Source organism: Gopherus evgoodei, unplaced genomic scaffold (genome assembly GCF_007399415.2).
Source record: "Gopherus evgoodei ecotype Sinaloan lineage unplaced genomic scaffold, rGopEvg1_v1.p scaffold_70_arrow_ctg1, whole genome shotgun sequence".
NCBI classification, from domain to species: Eukaryota; Metazoa; Chordata; order Testudines; family Testudinidae; genus Gopherus; species Gopherus evgoodei.
In genome coordinates, this window is record NW_022060091.1 from 78040 (window position 1) to 96599 (window position 18560).

An 18560-nucleotide genomic window follows, 5' to 3' on the forward strand; every position below is an offset into this window, starting at 1 on the left:
ATTCAGAGAGAGGCCGGATTGAACCCTAGGGATCAACCTGCAAGCTATTTATCTGTCTTTCCATATTCACCTGCTGTTTCTTTGTCTTATAATTAGATTGTAACCTGTTTGGGGCAGGAAACATCTTTTTGTTCTGTGTTTGTACAGCACTTAGCACTGTGGGGCCCTGGTCTGTGCCTGGAGCACTTAGGTGCTACCACAGTATAAATAATAAACAAATAAAATTAGTATCTACCATACTCCAGAGTAGCGCTGACTGGAAAATGGGCAAACAATTGAATGAACAATTTTGAAATTTAAAATTTATTTCAATTGCTCACTGTTTGAAATAGAAAAAAACCATTTTTTTAAAAATGTTTATCACTTTTGTTTTGAAAATAATTCAAAATTTCACATATTTTGTATTTGTGTCTTTTCTGCGCATTCCCTCTCTATTCCCTTTTGCCACTGAGTGCATTAAAATGAATAATGTCCAAGGTTATGGGTTTATTTATTTTTATTTTATTTTTTTTATTTTCCTCTCCCTCTGAAGCATTTCAGAACTTTTCAGATTTTTATGTATTTATCGGCCAAATATTTTCACGTCCCCCCCCCGCACCCACCCGCCCTGAAATGTTCAGTTCTTGATTTTTCACTGAAAAATGGACAATTTCCCTTGCGAAAAATTTTTTAACCAGTCATATGAGTTTGTATTGGATTGCATGGCAGTTTGGCCTACAGCACTGGGCAGTGAGATTGAAAGAAGTTTGTTTCCATGGATCATGGACACAGTCGCTGATATTCCCTTCTATTCAGTCAGCAAGCGTGACTCCACTTGGAAAAAAAAGTCCTCACCACCCCCTACCCCATCCTTGGGCAAGTAATGAGCACTTCCCCTCTTTCTGTGTTCTACCCCTCTAGCATCCCCCTCTCTCACCCTGGCTCCTGAGTATCCTGTCTATGTAGCTGGAGAACCTGTCGCTCTGACATGTTCTGCTCCCGAGGGAGACACAGTGTCTGCAATGAGAGTTCATGGGGAAGGGCGGAGACTAGACTCTAGATGGGCCCTGTCATCTCCATTCAGTCACACCCAATTACTTCAGTTGCCTGCATTGAGTATGGCAGATGCTGGAACCTACACATGCATTTACGGGATACAGCAATCCAGTAGAGAGATCCCATGTAAAGAGAGCAACCCCATCTGGGTAACAGTGACAGGTGAGTCTCCATTTTCCCTTCTGTTTAATTTGGTGTCCTGTGTAAATCTTCCTTTTGCAGTCAGTGAGATAAACTCCAGTCACTTAGCTGTAAACAGGTCAGTGCAATGGGGGCAGGTGGGAGAGGTGGAAGACATAGGCATTTAGATATTCCAGAGAAAGGAGCTTTCTAAGTACCTTGGAGGAAGAATGAAGGCTACAGCTAGAATAATGGTATTGTGGATGGATGAATTAAAGCTGTGTGGGAACCAGAATTTCCATTTTGAGGGAAATTCAGTGATTCAAAATCTGCTCTTGTTCTGAATTGGAACAAACCCTAAAATTTCCTCTGAAGCAATTTGTCAAAAAAAAATATGGCTCAATCAAAATATTTTGTTTTTAGTAAACTGAAACATTTTGTTTTGATTTTGACACACACACGCACATATATATATATATACATATATATATATATATATATATATATATATATATATATATATATATATATATATATATACATATATATATATATATATATATATATAAATATGTGTGTGTGTTATAAAAGAAATTTTGAAACAAAAAGTTCTTTTACAATGGAAAAACAAAATGTTCTATTCCAAAAAATATTAGAATAAAACTTTTTCAACATTATCAAAAAGATTTTTTTTCAGAAAAACTGAAATTACAAGAGGAGCCAGCACCTGTGGGGGACACCGACTCCAGTGCTCCCTTGTTGCAACAGGAACTGTTGGCCAAGGTCTCCCCCACACTATGGGCTGAGCATGCCAACCAGGTTGGGTGTATTGGCTCTGCCCAGCCGGTTGAAATTCGTTTGAACCCAGCAAAGCCTCTTCCCAGAATTCGACAGTATCCATTGTCTAAGCAAGCCGAGGATGGAATCCGGCCTGTAATTACGGCCCTGCTTGAACAAGGAGTCATTGTGCCCACTGTTAGTAAATGTAACTCCCCGATTCTGCCTGTGCATAAATCTGGCAAGCCAACTTGGCGGTTTGTCCAAGACCTTTGAGCTATAAATGCTGCGGTACTTCCCACCTTCCTTGAGGTCCCAAATCCTGCTACAATTCTCTCCTGCATTCCCCCCACTGCTCAGTATTTTTCTGTAATTGATTTGTGCTCTGCTTTCTTTATTCCAATCCATGAAAATAGTCAGTATTTATTTGCCTTTACTTATCAGGGGTCCCAGTATACCTGGACCCGGCTACCGCAAGGCTATACTGAGTCTCCTACTATTTTCTCTCAAATCTTAAAACAAGATCTGGACGACATTCGGTTCCCAATGGGTTCCATCCTAATCCAGTATGTAGATGACCTGTTACTAGCATCTAATTCTTTAAAAGCTTCAAAAACTGACACGCTGATTTTGCTCCAAGCCTTAGCCCAAAAGGGTCATAAAGTATCAAAAGCTAAATTACAACTTTGCTCTTCCGCAGTTCACTATCTTGGACATGATATCTCGGCAGGCAAGCGAGGCTTGTCATCCTCACGCATCCAGGCTATCCTCAAAGTGCCCAGACCTATCACCAAAAAGCAATTGCAAGGTTCCTTGGGATGGCTGGCTATTGCCGGCAGTGGATTTCAGGTTATGCTTCCCTTTTTCGCCCCTTACAAAATTTGACCCAGAATAAAAGCCCTGATCCCATTCCCTGGACTAGCAGTGCAGAAAAAGCATTTCTTCAGGTCAAAAGTGCCTTGGCCCAGGCTCCCATTCTGGGCTTCCCCGATTACAAAAAACCTTTCACCCTCTATTGTCATGAAAGGGAGGGTACGGCTCAAGGGGTCCTTACACAGCTGCATGGAGATAAGCATAGACCCGTAGCTTATTTTAGCTCCATGCTGGATCCCATGGCTGTGGGTCTACCCCCAAGCCTCAGATCGATAGCTGCTGCTGCAATGCTTGTGGAAGCTTCCGCCTCTCTGGTGTTAGGAAACCCTTTAGATGTGGCAGTTCCCCATGCTGTCACTGCCTTCCTTACAAAGGGTAAAACTCAGCATCTCTCAAATTCCCGACTTACTAAATATGAAATGCTCCTCTTGAATGCTGCTAATGTTACTTTAACTAGGTGTTCCATACTGAATCTCGCCTCCCTCTTGCCTACAACAAAGGATGGCGAACTGCATGATTGTCTCTCTGTAACTGCTGAACTTTCTGCCCCTAGACTTGATTTGCAAGATGTTCCTCTACAGAACCCTGAATTAATCCTCTTTGTTGATGGATCTTGCCTCCGAAATTCGTCTGGCCAACTTGTAGCAGGCTATGCTGTGTGCGATCTGCATGGAATTTTAGAAGCCTTCTCCCTTCCACCAGCTAGGTCCGCCCAGGTGGTGGAGTTAGTCGCTCTTACTAGAGCCTGCCATTTGGCAACCGGAACTTCTGTTAATATTTATACTGACTCTAGGTATGCCTTCGGGGCCATGCATGATTATGGGCAGCTTACGTGCATGATTATGGGCAGCTATGGAAATATAGGGGTTTCCTTACTTCTAGCGGGACACCCATTGGCAATGTTTCATATGTTAGTGTTTTATTATCTGCTCTTCAGCTACCCTCAGCCATTGCTGTTGTGAAATGTCTGGCTCATCAAACTCCCTGTGATGATGTTACGCGCGGAAATGCCCTGACAGATGCTGCTGCCAGACAGGCTGCTCTTTCTGGGTCCCCAGCCCCCTTTGAAGTGGTTCCTCTCTGTGTGCTCCAGCATCCCTCAGCAGCCGCCTCTCTGTCAGACCTTGTGGAAATGCAGGAGTCGGCATCTGAGGAGGAGAAACAGAGCTAGGAACAGTGCAATTGCTTTCCGCATCCAGACGATGCCTTGTGGCGCGCCCCAGATGGTCGCGTGATTGCGCCCCTGGCCCTGCTTCCTTACCTGGCCCATGTGGCCCATGGATTAGCCCATGTCCGCAAGGAGGGAATGATTGCTTCTGTGGCCCAATTTTGGTTTGCTCCAAGATTTTTGAGTGTGGCCCAACAATACTGTCGCTCTTGCCCAATCTGTATGGTTCATAATAGTGGGCAAACTGTGCGTACCACTCTGGCAGCGCACCCTCCACCATGGGGTTCCTTTGTAAATATTCAAATCGATTTTATCAGTCTGCCAAAATGCTGTTCATACGAGTATGTCTTGGTTTGTGTCTGTATGTTTTCAGGCTGGGTGGAAGCCTATCCTTGTGCTAAAGCAGATGCAATAACGGTTGCAAAGAAACTATTAAGGGATTTCATTCCCTGCTTTGGGCTTCCCGCCTCAATAAATAGTGATAGAGGCACCCATTTTACGGGGCAAGTCATGAAGCAGGTTTGTAAGGCACTCAATATTGAGCAACATCTACATTGCGCCCACCGTCCTCAGAGTGCGGGAGCAGTGGAACGAAAAAATGAGGATCTAAAAAACAAACTGGCCAAACTGTGCGCTGAGACAGACCTTAAATGGCCGGATGCCCTGCCCCTGGTTTTAATGCAAATGAGAAATACCCCTAGGAGAAAACACAGCTTGTCTCCACATGAGATTCTCATGGCATGGCCCATGAGAATGCCTGTTTCCCCACCTCTGCTCCCCAGCCAAACTGATTTACAGTTAAATGATGATACAGTACTAACATATTGTAGGACACTAATTCGTCATGTCAGGTGTGTTCATTCACAGGTACAAAGTGCCCTGCCGGATCCTGCGGAGACTGCGTGCCATCCGTTGCAGCCTGGAGACTGGGTCTGCTGTAAACTCTTTCAGCGCAAGTCGTCCCTGGAACCCCGGTGGAAGGGTCCGTACCAGGTGTTGCTGACTATGCATACTCCAGTAAAGTGCCAGGGACTTCCCAATTGGATCCACGCCTCACACTGCAAGAAGGTCTCACGGCCTTTGGACTCTGTCAGTGTTTCTGGTATCCCAACAGATCAAGCCCGACCAACAGGAGCACCTCCCCAGCCTACCACACTACCAGACACACCTAAACAAAAACCCAAGTATAACCTGAGGACTCGGAAAATAGACTGAGGTAATCCAGGTTGTAAACTCTGCCGCTTTGCCATTATAATGACCTCTCCGAGGGCTAAAATCAGAAAGTTGGCCCACGCATCCCACACAACTTTTCCAAGGACTGCACAAAGACTTGTAATAATGCGAACGGACATGAGGTACCGGCAACTAAAATGGATCCTTTGGCTTATGGCTGCACTTATAGCCCTGGTGTTGGCTCTGAACCTGACTCTTTGGATTCTTTTCATTTCTATCACAAACCTGATACTGCCTTTGCTACCAAAACATGGCAATCATCTAGAACATGGTCAAAGGAGGGCTTAAATCTTCCCCTGGCCCCAAGCGACAAAAGAACCATCCGGTCAGTAATGGGAAAAAAGAAACCTCTTATCATTGAGGATGTTAAAAATTGGCCATGGTATAAAAGGCGGTACATAATGTGGTACCAAGGGGGAACTTGTGGTAAGCAGGCTTGGTCCTGCGGGATAGAATGGATATTGGGTTTTAGTCCTTCAACCGGTGCCTGTAAGCCAGGTCAAGTCCCCTGGCCATGTCAAACCATCCCTGAATTGTTAGTTAAGCCCAACTCCTCCCATGTCACCCCTCCTCCTCCCTGGCCTACCCTTTCCCCACCCACCCTAAACAATGCCCGTAGCAAACCATGCCCTCAGTTTGAATTTACAAAGGGTGAAACCTCAACTATTTTGCAGTGGCCCAGACCATCCCCCTCTGGTAATTTGTTTTCCTACTGTGCTCTCAAGTTATTTTTCTTCTACCAGAATCTCCTTTATGAATGAGTGGTGGAATGGGAAACATCTGACACGGTATATATTTCTTTTGTTAACATAACTTTACAGCCCAAATGCAATAATTCGTATCCCCGCAACATCATTTACCTTGTCGATAATTGGCGTGATAATGTGGACTCTATGTTAATCCCAGGTCTTTGTTCTGCCCATGATATGCAGGGTTCTTCCTGTTTCTTAGTCACCCGGGTAACCAGGACTATGGTCTACAAGCAAAGAGTATACTTCTCTACTATTGTCTTTAGCTGTGAGGAGGAACTTCCCCTTACCGAAAATATAACTTGCACGTTAATTCAATATACCCCTAGTCACACTCCCAATGTCTCCCTATCAAAAGAAAACATTCAAGTGTATGACCAGCAGCTGTGGTATGAACCTGCAGAAAAATCCGCATTAATCAGATTTAAATGGACTATCTTAAATGCCACTTTGGGAACCATTAAGTTTACCCTTCCCTTAACCCACTTCCAAATTGCTGCTGTTTACCCTAATTGTTCCCGAGGGGCAGCCATCAGATTGTTGCAGCAAAGGGTGTGGAGCCAGTCCAGGAAAACTAGAGGTATAACTGACACCCTATGGCTGGTGGCCAGTAGTGCTGCCTCCGCTTGGAACATTTGTAAGACCCAGCAACACGAGGGTAGATTAGGCCAGTTGGAACAAGCAGCGGGCTTAATTTCGGGGGCACAAGTGACCGAGGTACAAACAGGAGCGGGTGAGCTACATGTGGTGTCCACCCTTTGTGCTATCACCCAAGAGGTGCTCAAGCACATGGTCCAGCAAACTGTGGGAGCAGGAAAGGCATTGCAGTGGGACCATGCCTGCTCGGAAGTGCAGGACTACCTTAATGTAGTGTTGGCCTCCATCCAAGAGGACCTTAAACACCAAACTTGGCCCAATGCCCTTACAAACGCTTCTGGCATGCCGCCCAATTTGTGGCCATGGAGGTATACTTGGAAGTTTTCAGGGTGGCGATGCATTCGGTCCCAGTGCTCCTTCCAGGCTTATGGTCCTGTGAAAGGGGTGTGGGCCCCCACTTACCGCATCCTCCCTAGCCCTTGGGCAGGTTGTTTGTGGGACTGGGTGATCCACCAATAGGTGTGGGAAATAAACCCCCCCCCACGGCCCTAACCGCTTCCTGGTCAGTGCCCCGGCCATTACACCCGACTTCTGCATAGGACAAGGTAATCTGTGGACATATTGGCCTTTAGAACCTCCCCAGCTCCAATGTATGTGAAAACTTAAACCCGGCGAAATTGTCACAGTGCCTCAGCATGTGTGTTGGGAGGGTGCTGGGCGTATAACAACCCCCTCCAACCATACCCTCATTCAGGTAAGTAATAGTTGTGTCTCTGTTAATTCCTTGAATTTGCGTGATGTGGCTTTTAATCTAGTCACGTCCTCAGGCACTCACGCCATATATTGGCCCACAGATATATCATATCAGGTTTCCATACAATTCCAGATTCCCTTTAATTGGACATCTATAGTACCCGATCGCTTTCATTCATTACTGTCTCTTTTACCAGAAATTCAACAAATATCCCAAATGCAAAAACAGGTCCATATCCTCAAAAATATGTACCAAGCCGAACTTAATGCCTTTCAGACTGCTCATAGACTCACCACTCTCTGTGTGGATACAGATGTCCTCTGCCAACTTACAAAGGTCTTCAAACCACCCCTGGGGGACAAAAAGCTTGTATGGGGCCTAATTGGGGGAGGAGTGCTGTTTTCAATTTGTCTTTGTTCCCGCGTCTATAAAAGATATTGTCAATGCCCAAGGTCCACCCCCCGCACCTCACCACAATCGCTTGCTTTGGTTTCACCACTCTATAGAGATAGAAATAATAACCCCCCTTACTTTAATAGTCAACACTTACACACGGAGGATCTCAACTTATTACATACCGATGTCTAAAATTTAATGCCATTGAAAGGCATTAAAAGGAGGGAATGAAAGGAATCATAACCCCTCACCCTTTATATGTAGCTTTAGTGCCAGCCAACTCAGGCCATCTGTGGCCACTGCCTCTAAAAGTTTACTGTTGCTGGTGGGGACCCCACCCTAGGGTTCTGGTCGGAAAACAATGCACAAACAGTATTCTTGTGACGGGTTACCAACAGTAATACAGACATCTGTGGTCCTGATATATAACTGAATATTTGTAGCTGTCTGCCCTTGTTAAAGCCACTGCCTTTAGAATCTTCCTGTCACTGGTGTGGATCCTGCCCTAGGGTTCTGATTGAAGACCATGTACGATCAAGTACCCTAGTGGTAGGTCCCCAACAGTAATATGAGCATCTACGGTTCAAATATAATTAAATACTTGTAAACTTTTGTCTTCCTAAAATCTTGTTTAACCAATGCCTAAGAATTTGCTGTCACTGCCATGGATACTGCAGCGGGACCCTGGTTGAAATAATAAGGCAAATCAGTCCTGGCTGCAGATCCCCAACATTGATATAAGCTTCTGTGATTTTAATATACAATATTGTAATAATTATAAATACTTTTAGCTGTATTGGTTTATAGGCCCATATATCCCGGCCTAACTTGTTTATCAGTAATGTCTAGCGCACTGGGTGGAGAGGAAACCAAGTATTAAGAAATATGAGTATGAAACACTGACAAAAGAGGAATTAAGCAGGGAGGGACCAGGGGTCTTTTCCTGCCAGTCTGGCTTTAAGCAAAATATAGCATAATAAAACTACTTGCTTATAGAAAATTGCCAGATGGCATTATCAAGTGACCAGCTTAATCACTGCCGAAATGTGTGACCTATGCAATATGCTAATAGCTTGTGCAATATGTATTCGCAATCAAAAAGTCATAAGACAATGTAATTGCAAAAGCCCCTAACTGGAAATACCCCAAGCTGAATTTACAGTAAATAACCTGCTGATCTGCAATATTAACTACCAAAAATAAGCAAATAACTTGTGTAATCCATATGATGTTTTGCGGTTTTAGCTTTTATAAGCTTGGTAAATATTGTAAGGGGCAGAGTAGGTTTTTCCTTGCATGGAATTTCTGTCTCTCCCTGTATGCATACTTGTACTCTTGTTTATCAATAAAGGTGCCTCGGCCTGTCTGACCAAAATCGAATAAGTGGTGGTCTTTTCCACAACACTAGACAATAGGGGTGAAATCCTGGCCCCATGGAATTAAAAATTCCCTTTGACTTAAATAGGTCAGATTTTCACCCTGGGGCATTTACCAGAGGGAAGGGTGAAAGACAGTCATTATGAATAGAGACTGGGTTTCTGGTTATTAACGTTTCTTAGGTCTTGGGGTTTCGGGCAGCACCTTCCTCTGAAAGAAACAGATACTAACTCCCAGAATTCTGTCAGAGTAGTTGGTCCTCCATCCACCAGGGTCTAATATGTCATTCAATAAAGTCTGTCAGGGTCCTCTGGTAAAGAAAGAAAAATTGGAGAAAGAACAAAAATAAAGTTTGATTCTGACCATTGCCCCCAGATGACACATACTAATATTTTACCTTCCCTGCTCCCCTCTCAGATCCCCTTCCCCAGCCAACACTGAACATTGATCCCCCATTGGGAGTGGTGAAAGAAGGAGGTGCTGTGCTTCTCTTCTGTGTGGTCCCTGGGAGTGCTGTCCATTGGAGGTGTCATTTCTACAAGGATGGAGTTGAGATAATCCCCAGGGCAGCAGGGTCAGAGCACAGCTGTGGGGTGTGTAGCACTGTGGACACTGGTGGTCACCTTTCCAACTGGTCTATGCTCCATATCCCACAAACAACTCCAAAGTGCGCTGGGGGATATGCCTGTGAGTATGAGGAGGATGTGAGAGGGTGGTGGATTCTGTCCCCCAGGAGTGAGGTTGTCAATGTCGAGGTGACAGGTGAGATTCTCCATCACTTTGAATGCCCCTCACACATACCCAAGAGTAACATACTTCCCAAACTTCCCAGTCCCAAAGGACAGAAGGGTCCTCATAGCAACCTGTGAGATATAGAGACCACTACAGAGACATCCATGCACAGAGAGTGAAAGAAGGACTCTAGATAGAATGATGGCAAGAGAAATATTGATTAAAGGCCAGATATCTGTTTAGAGGAGATGTTTGTGTCTCCAGCTGTCCCAAACAAATCCTGTGGTACTTGATACTTCACCAGATATTCTCCTCTCTACACAGTTCAAATGAGTTTTTGGCTTCAGGAACTTGTGGTGGCTGTGTCTTTCTTCACCATCATCAGCATCATCTTCTTGATCTCCAACTGCTGCTGGCACAATGAAGGTAACAGACTTACCAGTTGGCCCGCTCATTTTGCACCTCCCATTCTCATGTCATGGGAAATTCCCCAAACAAAATATCCCATTTGCAATGGAATTTCTCCTCTTGACTATCAGCCCAAAGTGGAAGGTCTGAGAATGTGTTCCCTGTACAGATCTCCATCTTATCTCTCATCCCAGTGGACCGTAAAGGATTCACATGTCAGATGCTGTGTACACTGGGTTCAGTATCAACACAACGAACCTCTGAGGTGGGATGTGATAGACATCTAACAGCTGCTTAGCAACATTAAAAATAGATAGGAGCTTAAGGAGAATCTCACACACAGGGTAAAGGTAAAAGGTTTCACCAAGCTGGGACCTGGGATGCTCAGTTATTGGTGAAAGTGCCAGGATATCTATAATGGCTACAGTCCCTCAAGGCCTCAGTATTAATCCTCATTAAAATAACATCACCTCCAATAAACCTTGGCCATCACCAGCATCCTCTTATTATCCCCATGTTGTTGCCACAGAGTGTGACCTATGTCGGAATTTATCTGCCACAGGGTGTTTCCATGGCAGGGGAGAGGTGAGATGCTGGACAATGAGATGGAATCTGGTTTATGCCAACATGTTGGGAATTCACTTCCCCACATTCTCTTCTGCTCACTTAATGGGTGTTTCTGTGTCTGGGACAATACAGCTGCCTCTGTTCCAGACCACCTGCCTCCTCCCAGATGCTCTCTGGACACCCTGCATCTCACAAAAGAGGCTGTTGCTCTCAGGCGCTCAGCTCCGGGGCATGAGGAAATGAGCAAATACAGGTTCTTCAGTCAAAGTGTGGAACAAACCACTGATGACATCCCCAATCCACATGAAGGTACCCAGGTGAAACAAAACAGAAGGCTATGCAAAGTCACAAGCATGAACCTGGGAACGATGGAGAATCAAATTAGGACAAGTGATCCCAGCTGGGAGGAGCAACCCTGTCTCCATAAAATGATGAGTAAATCCCATTTCTCTTGCTCCTTTGGGTGGCCATCCCTGGATATTTCTGCATATCCAGCAGATGAGACACCCACTCTTTTCTCACCTGAGCAAGGAGATAGCAGCCTGGTTAGTGTCACTTCCTCTGACTCAGGCAATGGATGCATGGGGCTGGGTGGGTATAGGGTTCCAGCACTAAAGAGAAGAATTTCTATTGGATTTGTGGCAGATTGTGTGAAACAACCAATATTTTTATTCTTACAGAACCTAGAACCTGGGACTAAAATTCATAGACAGTTTCTCATTAATACTAAATTATTACACTTTTGCCGTTCTCTAAAGTCTCCTTCCATGTGAAGATCTCAAAGCACTTCACGTACATTGATTAACGAACTACCCACCTCCCACCCTTCTGCCATGGAAAGTGCTCTGAGACCTTCTCATGTCTGCAATGGGACCTTTAATCTGGTTGTAGCATCAAGATTACTGTTTTCCCAATTCAGAATGTCTCCTATTCTCTCTGAGATGTGCAATTCACATTAAGCTTTCAGAGCCTTTGTTTCTTTAACACCTTTTAAATTCAAATCAAGGTTCATCATTGGTTTCTCATCTGTATCTAGATCTATCTAGATAGGGTCACCCTAGCCATATGCCCTTTCTCACAGGAAAAGAGCACCGTTACTTAACATACATCTACGCTATGAGCAAGGGATATGATTCCTCTGCTTTAATAGTCCTTGAGCTAGTGCAAATATAAATAGCAGTGTGATTGCAGTAGCATGGGTAGAGGCAACGGAGGCATAGCTTAGCAATGCCTAGTATGTACCTCCCCCATTTTCAGGACCCCCTCATAACCCCTGCAAGACAACCCCCTAACATTGCACTGGGGCATTGGGGTCAGCCTTGACTGAGAGGAGACAGTGCTCCCTACTGAGTCCCCCTCTCTCTGCAGCACAGCTCACCTAGTGTCTCACAGGGACATTGGGGTCAGCACTGACTGTGTGAGGAGAGTCCTCCCGGTTGAGCCCCAGCCACGGTCCTTCCAACACATTGTCCCCAAGACATATGCTGGGGCACTGTGGTTAGCACTGTCTCCAAGGGCACAGTGTAATCCACATTGCTCTCTCCGGCATTTGGGTTGTTCTCTGAGGATCCTTCATTCAAGAGCTGACCCAGATCATTCTTGCTTAGTGAGGATATCTCATAGGATCACTGTGAAGAAAGAGATGCTCAGTGAGAGTTCGCTGCAATTCTTTTCTTTTGTTTTGTTTTCCAGGTTCTCGAGGATACCCGCCTTGGAAGCCCAGGACTGGAATACAAATGGAATAAATGTCTCCCAAATATCTATGCTGATCTTCCCAGTCATGCTGTGACCTGGGTGGGAAGCAGGGCCGGCTCTAGCGATTTCGCAGCCCCAAGCACTGCAGCATGCCGCGGGGGGGCTCTGCCGTTCGCCGGTCCCGCAGCTCCGGTGGACCTCCCACAGGCATGCCTGCGGATGCTCCACCGGAATAGCGGGACCAGCGGACCCTCTGCAGGCACGCCTTCGGAAGGTCCACCGGAGCCGCCTGCCGCCCTCTCAGCAACCAGCAGAGCGCCTCCCTCTGCATGCCACCCCAAGCACACGCTTGGTGCGCTGGGGCCTGGAGCCTGCCCTGGTGGGAAGTCATTTCACGTCTTTGTTTCTGAGCTTGTCCATGTATAGAGTGGAGATGATAATATTTATGGCTTTCCAGGGAATAATAATATTTATAGTGACCCCATGAGACAGACCACTAAACAGGGTCAGGCTGGGTAAGTACTTGGGAAGGAGACCATCAAGGTACAGCTAAAGGGTCGTGAAGTTTAAATAGTGTCTGTAAAGTTCTTTCCAATCTTGGGATAAAAGTTGATTTAGCAGGCAAAAAGGATTTTCGTTCTTATGGCATCTTAACTTTTTTTAATTCTGAAAATTAGGGTTTCTCATGCACAAGCTGATCCCTTGAGATTTATGATAGAATCACAAAAAACTCTAGGATGTTCTGATAATTTTATTCTAGAAAGGGTTTAGGGGTCAAACCACACACTGTATTCCAGTGGAAAATGGGCATCTAAATTCCTTAGGCAGCTTTGAAAATCTCACCTCAGCTTTCTGTCTTGCTCACAGACACTCCCAGTTCTGTCTGTCTTACTTGCAGGATGGTCAGAAAGGAAACATCCATTTATTCCAAAGGGGCAGATATGGGACTAGTCACCCATGTGAGAATTCAGCTCCTAGTACCTGCAGTGTTTGCTTTCATTCCGCATTCTACCTTGGCACAGAGAGACAGAATAAAATTCAACTTCCTTAGCTGGCACAAGTTTTAAGTATCAATTTTCAGAACTTCAAAGAAATAAGTAAAATTTACATTACAATAAGCCCTAAATCAGGGACTTTCAAAAATGGGCTGAAAGGAATAAGGGCTTGCTTAGGTGGGAAGTTATTCTGGAACAGCTATTCCTGATTAACTCCCTGTGTGGATGCTCTTATTCCAGAATAAGAGTGTTTTATTTCGAATTAGCTTAATCCATTTAGATCCAAAGTCTTCTGACACTCACTGGAAGTCAGGTATGGTGCCTAAGGCCCGTAGGTCTCTGAAAGTCCCAGACTAAACCTTCACCTTCCATCTTCTGCCTGACAAGAGCATCTAACTTCCCACAGCTGTATCCTGTTATAGTGACCTCTTCCTGGCTAAACTTGGCCCTTTAAAATTGCCTGTGCATGACTGGTTGCATGACGGGGAGCTCTGATTTGGATACAGCGCTGGTGACAATCTCTGTATCAACCAGACCTCTTCTGAACGTAGTTACATGACTCCTGAAATCAGAGCAAAGATTGTACTTTGCTGCCCAGAACCTTGCTCAGAATTTTGGAAACATGGACCTTCAGAACCCACTGTCACTGAGTTCAATGAGCTTGGGAGTAGGACCCAACAGGGCAAGCCACAGCTGCATGAGCTAATGGAGTAGTTCACTCATTGCCAGTGATAGAAGGCTTGTGTCATCTGTGTGGACCAGTCACTACAGAAGGTCACGATTCACTTAGCCAGGGTGTTACAGGGAGATAGTTCCTCAGCTGGTGGAGACTGGCAGAGTTCAACTGGAGTCAGTGGAGTTATAACAACTTACACCCTCTGGGGATCTAGCTTATTGACTTAGATATATCTGGGCCAATTTACACCAGCTGGGGATCTGACCCATTGACTTCTGTGGAGCTACACTGATTTACACCAGCTGGGGACCTGCCTGCATTGACTTCAGTATAGCTCCATCAATTTACACTAGCTGGGAACCTGGCCCCCTTGACTCTAGTGGAGCTATACTGCTATATCTCAATTGGGGATCTGGCCCACTAGCTCCAGCAATGCCAATTTATATCAGCTGGGGATCTGGCCCTGAGTAATTTTGCTTAGCTGATAAACAAATATCCATTTGTTTTCTATACAGATGAATTACACTGAAGGAACAAATGAAGCAAACCAGACTGAGATTTGGACTTCATTTTCCAGGGGTTTTCTGACATCTAAGAGCTGCTAGTTTTATTCTTTATAGTGTTTTTTTAGTGACATATGTACTCACATTGATGGGAAACACTACCATGTTGGCTGATCAGGAAATGGGCACCCCAGAGTCCTTTTTTCTTATTGAGCTTTTCTTTCCTAGAAGTCTGCTACACTTTCGTCACCCTGCCCAAGATGTTGGTGGATCTCCTCTTGGAGGAGAAAACCATCTCCTCCCCCAGCTGTGCTGAGCAGATATATTTCTTACTCTTGTTTCCAGACAAGGCATGGTTCCTGCTGGCTGTCATGACCTATGATCATCACACCATAGGCTTTTACAGATCCAGACCAACACGGCTACCCCTCTGATACTATCACCAACACATCCCCATATGTGTCTCTCTGCACTATTTGATCCTCATGAGCAGGAGGACTTGTGTTGTGTTCTTGGCTGGCTCATGGATCAGAGGGAACATGGTTTCTCTGGGCCAGACAGCTTTTATATTCAGTCTGTCATTCAGAGTATCTAATAAAATTAGCCCTTTCTTCTGTGAGAGGCCAGCCATGTTTGAGCTGGTGGGCTCAGATGCCTCCTTTAATGAGGTTCAGATTATCATAGTTGGCACCTTAGTTCTAATGATGCACTTTGCTTTGATACTCATATCTGCATCTTCTCCACCATCTTAATGATGCCTTTAAAACTAAGGGTTGAGTGAAAGCCAACAGGTGTGGAGAAGCCTGGTATTAAATGAGGATATTGATGTAATAAGAGAGAAACTGGATGGAATGATAAGAATCAATAGGACGCTGTAATATCAGGGTACAAAATATATATGAATGATGGAATAGGTTGTGCTGGTGAAAGAGAGTGGCACTATATGTGAAAGAATGCACAGAGTCAAATTGGAGACTGAAAAGTGTTTGATTTTTAGTAACTTCTCTAGTAATAATGCCACTTTATGGTAAATATTTTCTAGTTTGCGGAAAAGATTTCTGATATTGAAAACTTTTCCCCATAGACCTGAAAAAAAACAAAAACATGTTATCCATCTTCAGGTTTTCATAAAACTGAAACCAGAAACATGAACAACTCACCCCTGCAAAAGAAAAAAATAGAAAGTTGAGTCCAAAATGAATTTTTTCCACACTAAAATCATTTTCAAAGCAAGCAATTTTTCTTCAAAAAGCTATTATGACAAGAAGATACTTTCAACATCTCCACTCATTATGAATTATTCTCCAAGTAGTAACGATTAACCCCATTGGACAGATGACAAACTGAGGAAAGGAGAGGTAAAGTGACTGAAAAAAGCCAGAGGAATAGTTGGGATCAGCTCTCAGGACAGCTTGAACTTTAGCTTTTTTAATAATGACTAATTAATTAATTATTTGATAGTTGAACCTGATAGAAGAGGCCCATTATATTAAGTAAGACACAGTCTCCACCCCAAAGAGCTTACGGTAGAAAAGACAGGCAAAGGATGGGAGGGAAAAGGGAATGACTTTGCCCTATGTAGCACAGCAGGTCAGAAGCAGGGCTAGGAATTGGTACCAGACATCTGGAGTACAGTCCTGTATACTCCTTGTGTTTGCCTCACTACCTTCCTCTAGACCCTGCTGCCTCGTTGTAATTGTGATTATTTTAGTTTCTGGAAACTTTTCAGGGAAGTAGAGGGCAAGAGAAATGAACTGTTCCCGCTGGGCTGTTGAGGGCACCAGGGAGTGAGTCCCACAAGCCCTTTGAAAACAGACATGGATAAATCACCTTCCCGCATCATCCGCATTTTTGACACGCAGCTCATCCGCAGACAGCACAGGTCTCAAAGTATTTCCAGCAGCTCATCCTCATAGGGGAAACAACCTTTCATAGTACAGCGATAGGAGCATTAGAGAGAGAGATTGTTTGATACAGGTGTGTGTAGGGGCTAGAGAGAGGGATAACCAATTGCAGTCTGTAGCTGGAGGAGAAAAGACATATCGATCTGGGAGGATTCCACATTGACAGGCACCACACGTTTGCTGTTGCAATGAAATAAATTTGGGAGTTACTAAGTGTCACTTTCAGGATGAAATCGTAAGTGACAGATATTTGTTCAGAGTTTCACTCTTAGCTCAATTTGGGCATGGGAAACTGAGACAGACCAAAGCAGTTACTTTAGGAAAGAGAGGTCAGAATATCTGTGCCACAGTTTCCTCCTGTGGAGAATGGGGGGATTAATCAAATTGACGCATATATATATATATATTTTTGGAATGGATTGAGGAGTTTACATTAAAATTGTCCAAAAATTATGACAAAAACTTTTAGCTCATTGTTACTTTTCTCTCTGTATACATTAGCTTGATGTTTGCTGTCTATCTATTTGTACTTCTCTCTCTCTCTCTCTGTTAGTTTGTTTTTCTCTATTTACCTCTTAGTTTGTCTTAGTTCTGTGTCTCTCTCTCACTCTCAGTATCTATGTTTTTCTTTCTTGTGTCTTGCAGTTAGTTTGTTACATCTCCACCTCCCGTTTGTATCTAGTTCTCACACTCTTTCTTTATCCCTGTGTTTATGGTTACTTCTGTCTATTAGATTGCTGCAAGGGCAATTGAGTCTAGTGGGTTAGAGTGGTGTGGACTAGGAACCAGGTGTCCTGGGTTCTATCCCCAGCTCTGGGAAAGGAGTGGGGTCTAGTGGGTAAGAGTAGCAGGGACTGAGAGCCAGGCCTCCTGAGTTTTATGAGTGGCTCTGAGAGGAATTCCAGGGTGGAGAGGAGATGAGACAGAACTGGGGGTTCAATTTCTGTCTCTAATAAGGAGTATGGGACAGGCACCTCTCATAACTTGAAGCTGAGTGGTTAGGGCACTTGGCTGGCCTGTGACAGATTCAGGTTCAATTCCTCCCTCTGACTGATAATGAGAAGGAGTTTGAATTCCCACTTTACAGGAGAGTGCCTGAGCTGTTTGGCTATGAGTTGGTCTGAAATGAGACTGTCTCTGTCTCTCCTGTTGGAGCTGTTACACTTTGTATCAATAATTAAATATTCATTGGAGCAGGGACTTGAATTTGTCTCTTCCAGACACCAGGTGAGTGCCCCACCTACCACACAGGAGAATCACTCTTATGCACGTTCGCTGACCCAATGACTCTCAAATTGTCACTCACAACAGTCTTTCCTGATGGCAGTGGAAAGTCACTGGGACAGAAGCTGAGATGCAGTCTGATGTAATGGTTAGAGGAGGGGACAGGAGTTGAGACACCTCACTTGTGTTCCCAGCTCTGGGAGAGAGTTGAGTCCAATGAGTAGAGCCAGCACTCCCAGCTTGTATTTAGTGGGTTAGAGCAGTGGGCAAATTGGGAGTCAGGACTCCTGGGTTCTCTTCCAAGCTCTGGAAGGGAGTTTAGTTGAGTGAATAGAGAAACAGGAGGAGAACAGGAATGTCTGCCTCTTGAAATGAAATGAAACCCCAGCTAGAACAGGGCATGGCGTGTCAGGGCTAGTCTGTATTCCTGAACTGATTTCACTATGTAATTGTGGCAGGGTTCGGTCACCTCCATGCAAGATGCTGCTTCCTTTTAGAGCAGTATAAAGTGGTAGTAATTCCATGGCATGCAGTGAAATTACCCAACATTTGCAACAGTGCCACTGACAGCAGAATCTGGCCAACCAGACCCTCAATTCCCCTCTGTAAACTGAGGATGGTAACATTTGTACACCATTATCCAGAGTTTGCCCACCTCTGCGTGACAGAGGTATACAAATACCTCAAAAGCAATTGTTCCTATTTCTCCTCTCGATCATCCTGGTGTAAATCAGGAGTAATTCTACTGGAGTCCATTGAGCTGATTCTACTTTCTCT

The 18560-nt window shown here is 44.6% G+C and overlaps 1 protein-coding gene across 3 annotated transcripts; it reads left to right on the forward strand.

Moving 5' to 3' along the window:
• Positions 1-760: 760 nt before the first annotated feature.
• On the forward strand, positions 761-12632 carry LOC115643774. Of its 3 annotated transcripts, none has more exons than XM_030547757.1 (4): positions 761-1197; positions 10136-10237; positions 10934-11221; positions 12479-12632. In XM_030547757.1, the coding sequence occupies exons 1-4, from the start codon at positions 1002-1004 to the stop codon at positions 12529-12531; spliced, it is 639 nt and encodes a 212-aa protein (XP_030403617.1). In that variant the 5' UTR covers positions 761-1001; the 3' UTR covers positions 12532-12632. The 3 variants fall into 3 exon arrangements, with proteins under 3 accessions (XP_030403617.1, XP_030403618.1, XP_030403616.1); XM_030547758.1 differs by having other exon boundaries at positions 10934-11095; XM_030547756.1 differs by lacking the exon at positions 12479-12632 and having other exon boundaries at positions 10934-12346.
• Positions 12633-18560: the final 5928 nt, after the last annotated feature.

What these genes read in the sequence shown, in the direction of transcription:
- LOC115643774 (XM_030547756.1), top strand. Translation starts at nt 1,002, where the DNA reads ATGAGAGTTCATGGGGAAGGGCGGAGACTAGACTCTAGATGGGCCCTG. An exon ending in CATCTGGGTAACAGTGACAG is followed by an intron (nt 1,198 to 10,135) that starts GTGAGTCTCCAT and finishes CTCTCTACACAG; the next exon opens with TTCAAATGAGTTTTTGGCTT. An exon ending in CTGCTGCTGGCACAATGAAG is followed by an intron (nt 10,238 to 10,933) that starts GTAACAGACTTA and finishes CCTCTGTTCCAG; the next exon opens with ACCACCTGCCTCCTCCCAGA.